Here is a 15,151-nt window from a genome sequence, read left to right on the forward strand (position 1 = left end):
AGAGGCAAATCGCCTGCTCTTTGCCTGGGGAGCTGGGGTCCCAGGTGGCTTGCTCTTGATACACACTGGGGTCTGGTTTTCAGGGTTCGTAATGCTCCTTTCAGAAAGTGAGCACCATGCTGGGAGCCCCACCTGCCACACATACTCAGGACAGCCTCACTGTCTCCTTCGGAGCAGGAAATCTCCAGAATCTACCCCTAGGTACTGAACTGACAAGAGCTCACTCTTTGGTTCCAGAAAGAGCTGAGGCAGAGGCCCGGTTTGTAAGAAATCTTGATTATTCAAATTTATTACCATCAAGAATTATGCAACGATGCCGTAGTTCTCTTAACAAGTAGAAAACAGACTGTGTACAACAGTGGACTCTACAGCACTAGCATCCACAAGGTAAAAATGAATGTTTCATCCAACATTACCAACCCTGGATTGTTGATCTTGACTGAGCCTAGCTAGATCTGGGGACGTCTGCTCCACGTCCCTCGGCTAAAACAGCTATGCACCCTTCCCCGCCCCCACTTACCTACCTAGATAGTGCTGCCCAGAGGCCCTCTCCCTGCCCCTCAGCGAGCCGAGAGAATAAGGATTGATTATAGTACCGTTGAGAGAAGTCCAGTAGTCTTGCCACATTGGTTTATGAGGGCATCTTGAAAGAGTGGAAAAGAGCGACTCTCAGGGACTTTGAAGACAGCTGCAAACCAGGGAGGGAAATCATCTGGCCCCTGCTCTGAGGACAGACGTGTGCTCCCAGGCCCACTGGCCTGGACCCGAAGGGCCAGCTGTGCCCCTGCTCGGCCCTGAGGTGTGCGGGGCGTGGTACACACCCTGACCTGTGTCAATCACCGAGGCCACACGGCCGGATCCACAGCTTACCAACACCACGCCATACCGCAATGCTGGGGACGAAAGCAAGGCTCTGTGGGCCCAGAGGTCAGCCCGGCAGCTCCCCTGGGAAGCCCAGGCACAAGGGGCCACCTATTCTCTTGGGGGTTGGAAGCAGAGGCCGGGGGGGATGATTCTGGTTTTTTTTTCTTGGTGGGTTTGGCTTTTTTTTTTGGATTTTTTTGTTTTGTTTTGTTTTTTTGTCTTTGCATTTTTTAACCTTTGCAAACACGATGGCGATGAGGAACGCCTTTGCCAGGCTCCCCGAGACACGTCTGTGGTTCTGGGCTGTGAATGTTCACACACACACACGGGAATAGACAACTGGAGATGAGTGTTTCCTATCTCCTCCCCGCCCACCACGGTCTGTGGCGCCTCAAATAAGGCTCTGAAGGAAAAACAAAACAAAACTTAAAAAGGAAAGAAAAAAAGTCGTGTTTCCCCGCATTTGGCTGAAACAGGATCTCATCTGAAGGGCTGGAAGAGCAGCTAGATCAGTGGTGCCTCCCAGGCCCACGGCTGGGCCTCCACTCAGCCTGGTGGCCCCAGCTCCACACAGAGGAAGGCATGTTCTGTCCTTCAGCAGCAAAAGTCATACAAAAAAAAAAGGATCCAAAGTGAACTCAAAAAAGAAAACAACTGAACCCCAACCCCCCACAGCGGCCCATTCTGTAATTAAGGATTTGCAAAAGGAAAATCCAGAGGGAAGAGGCTAGAATCCCTCAGTCTACCCCACTTAATGTATAAAAAAGGAGATTTGCCCCCATCCCCACCCCATGAGAAGAAGCATGAGAAACGCGGCAGCGGAACAGAGAGCTTGAAGCAGGCTCTGGGCGGGCCTGGTGGACAGAGACGGGCCACGGCACCTGGCTGCCGGCCCACCCACTCGCCCAGGGGTGTTCCGGGCTCTCCATTTGGTGTGGCAATGTTCCTGAAACGCTGTGACCCCGGTGGGCTGTGCTCTGCCAGCAACAGCATCTGTGCAGGAGGGCGAGACGATGGTCGGTATGGCTCAGAGGAGCTGGGTCCCCTCCGGAGCCCCAGCAGGGGCGGCGGAGGAGAGGGGAGCGCTAGTTACGTTGCATAGTGGTCAAAGCTGCCAAGGTACTCCAGGGCCGCACGATAGCACAGCTGGTACTGGTCCTGCCGGGACAGGGCGCTGGTCAGCCGCAGCCCGTGGGGGTGGATACTCCCGACACACTGGCCAAGGGCACTCCCACTGCAGCAGGGGGCCCCGGGCAGGTGCTAGCCCCAGATGTCGGCCCCAGGTGGTGTCCTGAGAACCTGGAGGGGCCTCTGAAGGCTCAGCTCTCCCCCTTTCCCACTGCCCTGCACCTACCTGCCTCCCCCCGGCCACCCCCATCATGTTTATCTGCTCCTAGACCCTGCACCCCATAAAGGCTGCTGTCCAGCCCTAGCCGGGAACCAGGCACACTGCTTGGTGCTCAGTGCAGAGCTGCGGGAAGGAGGAGCATGTTCCACTCCTCCTACCCTAGCGTCTCAGGCAGAGCAACGGTAAATGTTGGCAGCTCGTGCAGGTGAGGAGCTGGGCTAACACACCAGCCAGTGGGCCCGCGTACCTCCGTCTGCACCATGGCTGGGCGCTGCGTGCGCAGGGTCTTCACAGTCTGGAACATGTCGACCACGCCCTCATAGCGCATCCGCTCCAGGACAATGCTCAGAGTGATAAACACGCCGGTGCGGCCCACGCCAGCACTGCTCAGGGACAGCACTGGATCAGGGGTCCTGCCCCCCAGGCCCACGGGCCCCCCACCCTCCCCCAGCCCTCCACGGGGTCAGCCCTACCTGCAGTGTACCGTGATGGGCCCGTCCTGCCCGAACTGCTCCTTGGTCTTGTGCACCTGCCCAATGAAGTCGATGAAGCCCTCACCCGTCTTGGGCACACCCTGCTCGGGCCAGTCTGTGAACTGGAACTGCCGGATCGTCCTCGACTGCCCATCCTGGAAGAGGCGGGTTGGGAACAGGGTTAGCACTTGTACCTCACGCTGCAGCCCTACCAGGCCAGATAGGCAGTACGACACAGGTCCGTACCCGTGAAATCCTGACACCCGAGGCCCCCGGGAAAGGTGCTCATGCCCCACACCTACACCCTCACCTCAGGTTTCTGCAGCTTGAGCCAGGGCACCACCCCACACGTACGCGGGCAACATGAGAGACACGCTTTCATGCAAGCATATGCACTCCCCTCTCCCCACTTACCCTGGCGTCCGTGACCTTGAACTCACGCAGGATGTACTGGGGCATGTTGTACTCGGCCATCGGGTCAACAACAAAGTACTGGTAGCGAGCAGAGCGCTCTGCTGGCCAGTACTGGTGACATTTCTCCTGTGGACAAAGGGCCCGGCCCCCATGAGCAGGTAGGGAGGAGGGAGGGAAGGAGAGCTCCAGGTTTCAGAGGAGTCTGGGGCAGGACGCTGCAGGTGGTGAGAAGGGGGTCTGAGGCTCTGCTGAGGGGAGGCTGGGTGTGAAGGGAGAGAGCCACGCAGAGGTGGTGGGTGTGCTCCCAGGTGCGGGAAGGGCCCTGGGGCGGGGGGGTGGGCTCACCCTGCCCATCTCCCGAAGCCTGGTCAGCATGACGATGATGGTGGAGTTGTGCTCCCATAGCATGCGCCAGAAGTCCTCGGTGCTCTCTGCCAGAGGCCCCTGTGTGGCTATGTAGGCCTTCTGTTGTCTGGGGTGGACAGAAGACTGGACATGCTGGAGGTGCTGCTGCCCCGAGTCTCCCCAAGACTGCCTAATCCCTTGGGAGTCCCACTCAGATCGCCTACCCCTCCTCCGGGAAGCCCACTCTGATCTTCTGGGCTGGCCCTACTCTGTTGTGCCCCCAGCTAGCCAGCTGCAGGCCTAGGCTCCCGGAGAGCGTGGTGGGCAGTCACAGGCATGCTGACCTATAGCCATCCAAGAAGCTGGCATTGATGTAGTCCGAGCCCTCCACGCCACGGATGGGCTGCAGACACACACGGGTCAATTCATAGGGCATGATGTTCACCAGGCGATTCTTGAACTTGTTGCAGGGCAGGTTGGCGCTAATGAAGCGGGATGTGTGGGCCTTGGAGCTGGCCAGCAACTAGACAGAGGGATGGGCTGGTCAGGCCTGGCTTCTTGGTGGTGGGGGGAACATCCCCGTGACCCAGTCCAGGCCCCTGAGCCCACCTTGAACTCGAGCTCCATGGCGGTCACACTCTCCCCAGGAGGCACTTGGCCCAGCTTCTGGATATGGGCATACAGGCTGCGGGCAGGCACCTCTGTGTGTCCACACGTGGCGGCCTCCAGCAGTGCCTCGTGGATGAACACGTACTGGTCCTCGGTCTGCACCATATAGTTCCGCTGTGATCGCATGCACGTCACGTGGCCGTAGATGTCCACCGTCTTCTCGTGCTTCATCCGCTCCAGCATGGCATCGATCACGATGAAGCACCCCGTGCGGCCCACGCCCGCGCTGCAGGACAAGGGCTTGGCTTGGGGCAGAGGTCCAACCCCCCTCCCACCCCCACCAACCCCTCGGTGGCAGCCCCTTCTCACCTGCAGTGCACCACCATGGGCCCTGCATCGAGTGGGTTGCAGGCCTTGACCCGCCGCAGGAAGGCCAGGATGGGGGTGGGGTACTCGGGAACCCCGTGGTCTGGCCAGGCCATGAACTGAAACTGACGCAGCTCCCGCTTCTCACTGGAGCCACTCTGGGGAGCAGAGTGCGGAGACACGATGGGATGGGGCAAGCATGCCTGCCACAGACTCGGGACAGGACCCCTGACAGGACTCAGAAGCCAAGGAGGCGGCCTGAAGGAGCTTGAGGCGCTGTTTCTGGTCATCCCACCCATGGCACTGGCTGCCACAGGGCGCTCACATGCCTCTGAGCCCCAACTTCCAGCGCCAAGTTCTCGCTCACCCATCCCCAGGACACTGTGCTCAGACCACTTCTGGAGAGGGCCTGGGTGGGGGACAAGCACTGGGGCAGGGCCGTACCTTGTGGAGCGCGAAGGTGCGCACAGTGTAGGTGGCCAGCTCCACTGTGTCCAGCAGGGTCACCTGAATGAGGCCGTACGTCTCGGTGCCCCGGGCCGGCCAGTACTGGTCACACTTCACCTACAGAGCGACGAGTGGGGCAGGTGCAAGGGTGCTTAGCAGTACCCAAAGGCTCGGCTAGGCGGGGGCCCCGGGGCAGGAGGGCGGAAGGTCTAGCTTACCTGGCCGCAAGGAGCCTAGCCCTGAACTCTCAGGTCTGTGATGCCAGCCCCTCACCAAACCACATCAGGTTCTCATGCTACGCTGCCATCCCTGCCCCAGCTGGGAGAATGAGGGCCGTAATTGAAAATTATTTATTCATGACCAGATCGCACCAGGCACATTTTCTGCCAAATTTACCCATAACGTTTATGCGCCATTTTCAAGCTCTGTAAATTTTACGTTCCAGTCGATGCTTTGCCGTGCGAAAGCAGATAACAGCAGCTCTTCCCACTAATTAACTTAGGAGATGTGTTAATGCCCCAGGAACACTCTGGCATCTGGGGAACATGTGAACATCCCAGGAACATGCTAGCAACTGGGGAACATATTAACATTCCTGGAAAACGACAACATCTGGTACAACATATTAAGATCCGAGGAGCGTGCCGGCGTCTAGGGAACGGGCCACATCCCAGGAATACCCAGTAGCCGGGGAGCATGAGAACACCCCAAAAAGACAAGAGCACTTGGTGCGTCCCTTGGGGGAACTTCTGACAGAGACAGGAAAAGGTGCCTGGAAGTCACCTGGTGCCTGAGTGTCTCCCACCCCACCTCCTGGTGGGAAGGCCCCCGCATGGTCCTACCCGGGACTTCTCCTCCAGCCGTGTCATCATGACCACAGTGGCCGTGCGCTGTTCCCACACCATCCGCCAGAAATCGCCCATGGTCTCGGGCAGAGGGCCCTGCGTGGCAATGTAGGCATTCTGCTTGCGGTAGCCATCGATGTAGTTGGCATTGATATAGTCACTCCCTGGGACACCTGGGAACAGGAAGGGGCACGGGAGAGCATTATCCCCGAACCCCCGCCCAGCCCACCATACCTTGGCGCACCCCTGCGGCTCCTGGGATGAAGTGTCGCCCCCGCCGGCAAGGGGGCGGGAGGGGGCGCTGCCCTCGGCTCACCGTCGATGGAGGTAAGGATGACTCGGGAGTGGTCGTAGGCAATGACATTTGCGTAGCGGTTCTTGGGCTTGTTCACTTCTAGGTTGGAATTCTCCCATGTGAACTGCTGTCCAGGGTCAATGGACTGTAGGAAATGGAGGAGGCAGATACAGCAGGCAAAGAGCTGGGGTCTCCCTACTGCCCCCAAGACCTGGGCTGCCAGGTGGTGCCCCCATGGACCAGGGGCCCTTCTGACCATGGCACCAAATCCCCTTGCCCAGCAGAGCTGTCGGGGTCGGATGCGGGCAGGGGACAGTCCCTCCAGCCCTGCCCCCAACTCATGAAATGAATACAGACCAAGATGGAGCCATGGCTACCTGGGTCATGCTGTACCCGACACCGCTGCGGCTTCTGGGCACCTGCTGCATCACCCTGTCCAGCTCTCCTCCTACCTCCCTGGCCGTTCCCTCTCTGTCTCCTCTCCTTCCGCCTGCCCTTCCTGTGGGCAGGGCCCAGCACTCCTCCGGGGTTCGTTCCTGGGCCTTCTTTGCAGTACAACCTTGCTGGGGCCCTCATTTGCTCGTAGGGTCTTGCACTCACCTGCTGGAGCTGCCCGCAACCCCAGCTGCAGCCCGGCCTCCCTGAGCACCCGAGCTGAATGGCCAGCAGCCTCCTGGGCAGCCCCACCTGGGGGGCCCCACGGGCCCTGCAATCTCACCCCTTGCTAATAAGCAGAGATCACTGGCTTCCCCCCACACCCGGCTCTGCCACTGGAACTCCGTCTCGGTCAAAGGCACCTTCACCCGTTCACCCCCAAACCCCGGCCAGAACCCTCAGTCAGCCTCAAAAACCCCGCTATGCTCCCGTCCCCTCGGTCACCATGTCCTTGTGCTTCCCCGCCCTCTCAGCCTGGCCGCCCCGCTCGGACTTGGGCATCTCCCCGTCTCTTCGCTTTCGCCCCACTCTGACCCTCTCTGTCCTGTAGCCAGAAAAATCCTCAGAAAGTGCCGATCTGATCATCATTCTCCTGCTTCAACGCCTCCCGCGGCTCCTCACGGCCACAGACCATGACAGTGGAGTCTCAGCGAGAGCCCACCGTGTGCTTGGCACTGTTCTAAGCGCTTCGCACGTTTCCTCCCCTCACCCTCCCATGGAAGCAGGCTCTATTGCCATCCCTGTTTTACAGAAGGATATAGCCCAAAGCTCTCAGCGGAGCACACGATGCCCTCCGTGTTTTGGCGCCAGCCTGTTAACTCTCCACAGGACAGCAGGCTCTGCTTCCGTGAGACCCTGCAGCACACCCCACCCCTCAGCCTGCCTTGGTGCTGTCGGCCTACTTTCTCTGTACATTTTGTCATGTTTAATGGAGCGCAACTGTTGTACTCAGCATCGATTATCTGTCTGAGCTGGCCTCCCCACCGCCTGAGCGGCCTGACGTCTCCACATCCCCAGCACTGAGCACGGGTAAGTGCTCCACCGTGTGACGACTGACTGACCATAAAAGGAGACAGAGCTACGGGATCCCGGCTGAGGAAAAGCTCACAGCAGGCCCGGGCAGGCAGAGAAGGCTTCTTGGAGGAGGGAAAGCTCACACCGGACGACAGAGGTGGGCAGAAGGTGAGAGGGGAGAGCACTGTGAGCCTGGACAGTGAGGTGCAGGGTCTCGTGGGAAGGAAGGAAGGGCAGGGGTGGGATGGGGGACCGGACGGGTGTGGGCAGAGACCACGGAAGGCCCGCCGGGCCAGTGAGGGAAGTGAAAGCAGGGAGCACAATTCACCAACTTTGTTACCTCCCCAGCAGGGCCTTACTGCAAAGCAGGCCCCCGCGGGTGCTCTGCAGAGAGAGGTGACATGCCTTCCTCACAGCAGGCATGTTCATCAATTTGCCTGCCAAGCTCAATTTCCTCTGCAGAAACCTGGCCCACAGCCCTCGGAAGGGGAATCCTGGGACCCCAGGGTACCACACACAGCTGACGGTGGGCATCTGACCAGAGGGAGCAGACTCACAGGCTGGGCGGTACCAGCCCACCAGTCACCTGTGCATCCATTACGGATTGAGGGTGAGTCCTGGGCCAGGCCTGGGCTGGGGGCAGGGGCAGCAGCAGGAAAGGAGCTGAGGCAGAACACCACCTCTGGGTGTGCTCCTTAGAGGAGAGGGGGCTCTCCTTTATCACCTCCTTCTCTAGCAGAGCCCTCCCCGGCTGGGCCACCTGCACGCCCTCAGGCCCCTGGAGCCGGGACGTTGGAGGCCCCAGCAGGGGGCAGGTAGGAGTCAAGACCAGAGTGAAGAGAGCGCATGGAGGGCCGTGAGCAGGAAGGTTCGTGCAGCCTGAGTTGCAAGCCTGGAGGCCCCCGATTCCCCGCTCTGTGACCCATGTTGCCCTGAGACTGCACGTGAGGGCATGCATGTGCAGGCCACAGGCTGTCAGGCAGGCCTGAGTCTGACTTCTGCTCCACTACACACCAGCTATTTAACCTTGGGCAAGTCACTTCCTTTCTCTGAGCCTCAGTTTCCTCATCTGTAAGATGAGATGATAACCATACCATTTCATACTGCGAGGAGGACAGAAGGAGGGGACGCATGCAAATGGCCTAGCCTGGTCTCGTCTGCGGTTAGCTCTTGATAAATGAGCTGTTCCTCCTGATCCAAGTGTGCGCAGGAGCGACCTTTTGTCTGCCTCTGTTAGCATGTGGGCACGTGTCTGAGTGTCCAGACGTGGGGTGCTTGAAAGGGCCTCTGCCAGGCCTCTGCCCTGAGGGCGGAGCCCCCCACCCACAGCTGGGGCCCGGGCCAGGCGCAAGGCAGTGGGTAAGGACGTCTCACCTCATACTCCTGGGAGAACTTGAGGCCGTCGTTGGCTTTGAGGCGCTCGATGTTGTCCGCCAGGTCGGTGATGGGGATGGGCGGGTGGTCTCGCATACCTAGGGGAGGGGGCACATCCAGGAGGAGTCAGGGCGAGGCGAGCGCCGGGTGGTGGAGACAGCCCCGATGCATGTGATGCGTACATGTGAACACGTGTGACCATGGAGCACTCGGCACTGGTGGCATGGGGACAGCAGCACATGCAGCGACAGGGATGGTGGGGCACACAGCGGCCGGAGGGCAGGAGAGGATGGAGGCAGCGTGTGTGCGTGAGCGCGTGTGTGCGTGTGAGCCTGGGGGGTGGGGGGCACCAGGGCCGCGCCTGGCGGGTTCTCAAGAGGGATACCAGGCTTCCTTCCTCCCGGGCTGGGGCTGGAAGCCCAGGTTCGGGGTAGCTGCACACCTGGCCCACGGGCCCTGCCTGTGGGCAGCCCTCCTGCCCCTCACTGGCGCCAGTCACTGTGGGAGACTCAGTGACGTGGTCTCTACACCGAGCGCGTGGATGGAGTGGACATGGAAGAGTGACACGGAAGAACCCAGAGAGAAAAGCAGAAATAAGGAGGGAGATGGGGAGACAGGAGACAGGAGAGGCACCCGGCAGGGTGTCGGGCGGGGACTGGAGGCAACAGGGGTAGAGAGACAGGGCTGGGGCCAGCGGGAGGAAAAAGAGGACTGAAGGAAGTTGTGGGGAGAGAAGGGAAAGAAGGGTCGAGAAAGGAGGGAGGCGATGGGGTGAGAAAAAGTTGGAGGAAACAGACACAGAAGCCAGAGTAGCCCCCGAACTCAGAAAACTAACTTGAGATATTCGGGCAACTGGGGACACTGGAACCTGCAGAGAAAGAAAACACAAAAAAATAGCGGGGCAAGGGAAGAAAGCCCATCAACCTTCTCCGGTTCAGGGGACACGTGGAAGGACAGAGCGGGAGCAGTGGCCCCACCAGAGGTCCCCCAGATGCCCCCTCCTGAGGAATGCTGGCCCATCTCCCACCCGGAGCGGAGCGCTCCCAACCCCCTGGGCATCCTTGGGGGGGCCTCTTTTTAAGACCAAATTCTAGATCCGAACCGACCCTCATCCCCTCTGGTATCAAAATTTGACCTTGGCTATTTTCAGATGATTAGGCGAAAGGGGAGTGTGCCTTCACATAGAGAGATGAGGCACGTATGGCCAGAAATGACAGGGTCAGTCTGCACAAGGTTACGCAAATGACGACTGTAGTTTCTGTGGGTTTGAAGAATTTTCAGAATAAAGATTAAATTATAGGAGGAAAAAAAAAAAAGCTTGCCAAACTAAAAAAAATAAGAAGAAAACTCGCCATGCCCCTGATCCCTCCCTATGTCCCTCCTGGTCCCCGGTTCTCTCAACAGTCCGGGGACCGCCGTGTCCATGGGGATGCCTCTCCCCACTGGCAACCTCTATTGCTTGAGCTCTGCATCTCTGGTGACTCATGGCTGGCTGCTTCTGGACAACCCCATCCCTCTGCACTTGACCTTTACCCCATCTGTGCACACCTTCTTCATCACTCCTTTCTTCTCAGACCCCTGTGATTTCCCTCCAGCCCCTGCAGCCAATCCTGGGCCCTTAGCGGCTCAGCAATCCTCCCAGGCCTGCCTGTTTAGCACCCACACCCAGGCCACACCTTCCCTGATGCTCTAACCACTTTCTCCTCACAGAGAAAACCGGGGCCACCAGTCCAGAGCTCCAGCAGCACGTTCCCTTACACCAGCTCCCCCCAACTCCCGTCCTCGTCGGGCCTGGAGCTCAGGAAGGCATCCCCACACTGTTCCTCTGGGCTACACCACAGCCCCACACCCAGGCCGGGGTCTAGAGCTGGCTTCTGGGTTCCTGCCCCACAGGCGAGCATCACTACCCCTGCATCTCAAACGCTCACTTGAAGGACCACCATCTGTAAACAACTTCCACATTGGTAAGAAGAAAAATCCTTTTTCGAGCCCGCACCCTTCCCCTCCTGCTGTGGTCCTGCCCACCCTGGCCTCCGAAAGGGCTTTCTCCACCTGCTCACTCCCCACTCACTGCCCCTCCACCCCGCCGAGACGCTTCTGCCCCCGGGACTTGGCCACCATGCTCTCTCCACGGTCGCCACAGCCAAAGCCAACGATCCCCTGGGTGTACAGCCAGCCCCGCCCGGCCTTGGCTTCAGGGACACCCCACTCTTCCCGTACTCTTCCTCTCTGGCCGTTCCTTTTGATCTCCCTGGTTACTCTTCATTCAGCCACCTCAACATTTCACCTCCTTCTTGGCTGCCCGCCCTTCTGTACTCTGGCTTTGACTACCACATGCTGCTCATCTCCCACGTCTGCAGTTTCAGGCGGGTGGCAGTGCGGAGGTACAGACCCGGGTGCTGCCTGGAGCCCCTCTGACCACTGCTCAGCCATAAGCCTGAGCCCTGCTGCCTCCTCACACCGCCAGAGACTGCCCTCCACTCCCACGGCCACACTCCTCATCCAAGTCCTCGGCACCTTTCACTCACTCCCTGGCTTTCTAGTCTCCCAATTTCTCCCCTCCAACCTGACTTCCACAAAGCAGCCAGAGCGAGATCTCCAAATCACAATTCTGACCCTGCCGCTCCCCTGCTGAAAACTTTCTAAGAGATTTTATTTATTTGAGAGAGTGAGAGAAGGAGCAGGGGGAGCAGCAGCGGGAGAGGGCGAAGCCGACCCGCCCCCCTGCTGAGCAGGAAGCCCCATGTGGGGCTTGATCCAAGGGATCCCCGGGATCATGACCTGAGCCAAAGGCAGGTACTCAACTGACTGAGCCACCCAAGCACCCCGCCCTGCTGAAAACTTTTACTGCTTCCCTGGTATCCTCATGATGAAGTCCAAACCCCTTAGCCTGGCACTCAGGTTCCTCTGTGGTGGACCTCTGCCTACCCTCCGCTCTTATCTGTGGGCTCTCGGTACCCCAACTCCAATGCTGCAGGATACTCAGCGCCCGTGGGCTGCCTCCGCAGTGCTGTTTCCACTGGAGGGAGCCCTCTCCCATCTCCCCGTTTGCCTGACTCATGTCCACATGGCTTGGCATCCCCTCTCAAAGGAGGAGGCTTCTCTGCCTTCTAGGCCGCCAGCAGCCTAGACAGCTGATTCCTCACAGATATGATCATGCTGGGTTGCAACAGCCTGCTAGGTCGTCCAGCGCACTTACTCTCAGGATGCATGCCTTTGGAACCCAGTCACTGTGCTGTGAGGGAGCCCAGGCCACGTGAAGAGGCCTCATGTGGCTGTCACAAGCTGACAACCCCAGGTGGGCTCATAGCTGACTCTAGCATCAACACCAAACATATAAATGAATGAGTCTTCAGAATTCAGGAGACAGAAAACTTTTCCATAAAGACCAGATAGCGAATGTTCTTGGCTTTGTGGACATATGGTAGATGCTACTTAACTTGGCCTTTGTAGTGTGGAAGTAGCCACAAATAACATATAAATGAATGGACATAGCTGTGCTCTAATAAAACTTTATTTGCAAGAACAGGTGGCGGGCCATATTTGGCCATGAGCCAAAGTTTGCTGATCTCTGCTTTAAATGATTCTAGCTCTCAGGGGCGCCTGGGTGGCTCAGCTGGTTAAGCGTCTGCCTTCAGCTCAGGTCATGATCTCAGGGTCCTGGGATGGAGCCCCGCGTCGGGCTCCCGGCTCAGCGGGGAGTCTGCTTCTCCCTCTCCCCCTGCTCATGCTCTCTCTCTTTGTATCTCTCTATCTCAAATGAATAAATAAGATTTAAATAAATAAATAAATAAATAAATAAATAAATAAATAAATAAATAAATGGTTTTAGCTCTCAGGCTTCCAGGTGAGGGCCCAGACATTCTGAAACAGAGACAAGCTATTCCTGCTATACTCCGGTCTGAACTTTTAATCCACAAAAACTGTAAGGGGTGACACATTCCTAATGCTGTTTTAAGCCGTTAAGTTTTGCAGCCATTTAATATCTAGCTCACATATACATAAGCCCTGTTTGTGTGTTAATTTACTCACTCAACTCAATTGTCCATTTCACAGGCATCCCCTTAGAGCCCACTGTGTGCCCAGTACAAGGGATGGCGATGAACAAGACACAGTTCTTGGCTCCACAGAACTTGGATTGTCATTGAGGCCATTCTAGCCCAGGGTGAGAGGTGTCATTGTGGAAGGAGCAGAGAGCTTCTGGAAGCCAGGGGAGACCCCCAGGCCTATGTGGGGGCTGAGGTAGGCTGGAAGACTTCACCTCGGGGAGGGGTCTGAGCTGTGTCTCCTGGGGCACGGGGCGGAGGGCGGGGGAGTGACACTTTAGGAAGAAGGGACAGCCAGAGAGCCATGGGAGAGTGGCTGGAGAAGGAAGGGCAGGTAGAGTGCCCTGTGTGGGGTCCCTGTGCTCACACAGTTAAGTCTGGGCACCCTATCCCACCACAAGTGTCTGATGGGGCATTTCCCACCAACAGACCCCTCTTTTGTGCGGAGGGGACAAAATGCAGACGCTGGCCACCCTGTGGCTGGGATGTGGGCTCTGGGAGGGTCCTTAGCTCATATTCGGAGGCCTTGACCCAAGATGAGGCAGGGCCTAAGCAGCTGGGCCTCCCCCGAGAGGCTCTGGGGCTCCTGGGCTCCCGTGCAGCTGTTGCACATTGGAGCTTCTGTCACAGGGCACAGGGAGCGGGCAGCAAGAAGAAACAGGAGTAGGAAATGGGGGCACGAGGTCAGGGGCTCTTGGTAGAAACCCCAGGACCTGCAGGCCTGGGCTGGGGGCAGGTATGCTGGGGAGCCACCCTACCTGGTGTCTGGTAGTTGAGCCTCCGCATCTCCACGGGGTCAGAGGAATGGGCCAGCAAGGAGTCCTTCAGCCCGACTGACTGCTCGTCCTTGGACGATGGGGAGTGGGTCCTCTTCCTGGAGGGGCAGAGGGGCAGCTGGTGAGAACCTGAGGTCCAGGCCGAGGACAGATGGGGGGCGTGGCTGGCTGTGGCAGAGACCCTGTGTGTACGGCTCGGTCCCTCCCGCTGCCCCACCCCATCCTGGGGCCTCTGGGCACGGGGGGGGGGGGGGGTCAGGGGCAGAGGGGTTTAACACGGAGAACACGGGGGGGGAGGGGGGGGGTCACAGCAGGACTGGGGGACGGACGGAAGGCCAGTGCAGCGAGGGGGAAGGGGTTGCAAAGGCTGGTGGTGCCTTCCAATAGAGGGCAGGTCACTGCTGGGCAGTGGCTGCTGTCCCCAAGGCCGCCACAGCTGGGGCAGCAGAAGCCACCAGGAATAAACATGCAAACGACACACAAGCTACGCAAACATCACAGAGAGCCAGGCCCCAGCTGTCTGTCTCTCGGTATCAGGGTCAACGTCCAGAGCGGCAGGGGAGGGCCGGGGAAGGCGTCACCCTAGCTGGGCAGAGTCCTCCCTCACTGGCCTCAGCTCCCCTGTCTAGAAGGACAGGGTCAGAGACAGACTATGGGGTCTAGCTGCAGAAGAGCATCCAGGAGCTGCTCCTGCTATATGGACACGGGTGTTTGTGTACGTGTGCACGAGTGTGTAAAAGTACACACCTCCCCCTGCCTTGCAGCCAGTGCTCTTTGCACATGTCTCCTGCAGCGCTTAGGTCATCCTAGAGAACTGGAACCTGGTAGAAGGCTCTGGGGAGCTCGGAGTTAGTCTCTGCACTCAGGGAGGGCACTGAAGTCTGCACTATGCTTGCGCCCTGGGGAAGGGGTGTCCCCTGTGCAGGGTATGAGTCGAGAGAGTCACAGAGCCCACCCTGGAGCCTGCTGAGCTGACCAGACAAGCACAGGCCAGGGGGCTTCTGGTCAAAGCCCCGCCCCTCCCTGCTGGGCCCGAAATGTGCACAGGGATAAGATGTGAAGGGGGAGGCGTGTGAAGAGAGAAGGAATGACTCCTACCTTTCTTGTTTACTAGGTCCCGAAAGATAGGCAAGGACAGAAGAAAGGAATGGTCATTGTTTCTGCCAAGCATTCAGGCCCTCTTACAAGGGGGACACTGAGGGACCTATTTATGGCAGTTACGTGGCACTCACGGGCAAGGGTTGGCTCTCCTGACAGACCTCAGGACCCAGATGGGGTGGGAAGGAGGATGAGTGGGTGTGTGGGACACTCCTTGGGCCACCCCCTAGTCTCCATGCCCTGGACCGGGAAAGCCTGTGCCTTGTTCACCCTGGGAAGAAGGAATGAACTCTTCAAGAAGGAGGCTCTCGGTTTAGGTCAGGGCCGGGGGAGAAATGGAGCACGGAGCAAGGAACTGCTATGTGGAGACGAGTTCAGACATACAGACCAACCTGGGTTCAC

General features: G+C 58.6%; 1 protein-coding gene across 11 annotated transcripts in view; it reads right to left on the minus strand.

Annotated features, from left to right (window-relative positions):
- Nucleotides 1-260: 260 nt before the first annotated feature.
- Nucleotides 261-15,151, minus strand: part of PTPRF (protein tyrosine phosphatase receptor type F) — an 86,546-nt gene continuing 71,655 nt past the window's right edge. For 7 of the 11 annotated variants that reach the window (XM_073902765.1, XM_025856976.2, XM_073902764.1 and 4 more), the window contains 14 exons: nt 13,634-13,749; nt 9,665-9,697; nt 8,830-8,927; nt 6,028-6,151; nt 5,709-5,884; nt 4,864-4,983; nt 4,423-4,577; nt 4,054-4,339; nt 3,789-3,967; nt 3,445-3,571; nt 3,100-3,225; nt 2,686-2,840; nt 2,460-2,595; nt 261-2,022 (listed from right to left, as the gene is read on the minus strand). In XM_073902765.1, coding sequence (XP_073758866.1) covers nt 1,954-2,022; nt 2,460-2,595; nt 2,686-2,840; nt 3,100-3,225; nt 3,445-3,571; nt 3,789-3,967; nt 4,054-4,339; nt 4,423-4,577; nt 4,864-4,983; nt 5,709-5,884; nt 6,028-6,151; nt 8,830-8,927; nt 9,665-9,697; nt 13,634-13,749 — 1,900 coding nt within the window. In that variant the 3' untranslated portion in view covers nt 261-1,953. The remainder of the gene's footprint in view (nt 2,023-2,459; nt 2,596-2,685; nt 2,841-3,099; nt 3,226-3,444; nt 3,572-3,788; nt 3,968-4,053; nt 4,340-4,422; nt 4,578-4,863; nt 4,984-5,708; nt 5,885-6,027; nt 6,152-8,829; nt 8,928-9,664; nt 9,698-13,633; nt 13,750-15,151) is intronic. The other 4 variants (XM_073902766.1, XM_073902760.1, XM_073902759.1 and 1 more) reach the window with 1 other exon arrangement.

The sequence above is a fragment of the Callorhinus ursinus genome, unplaced genomic scaffold (genome assembly GCF_003265705.2).
Source record: "Callorhinus ursinus isolate GAN/ISIS: 27379988/994484 unplaced genomic scaffold, GSC_fseal_2.0 scaffold18, whole genome shotgun sequence".
Lineage (NCBI taxonomy): Eukaryota > Metazoa > Chordata > Mammalia > Carnivora > Otariidae > Callorhinus > Callorhinus ursinus.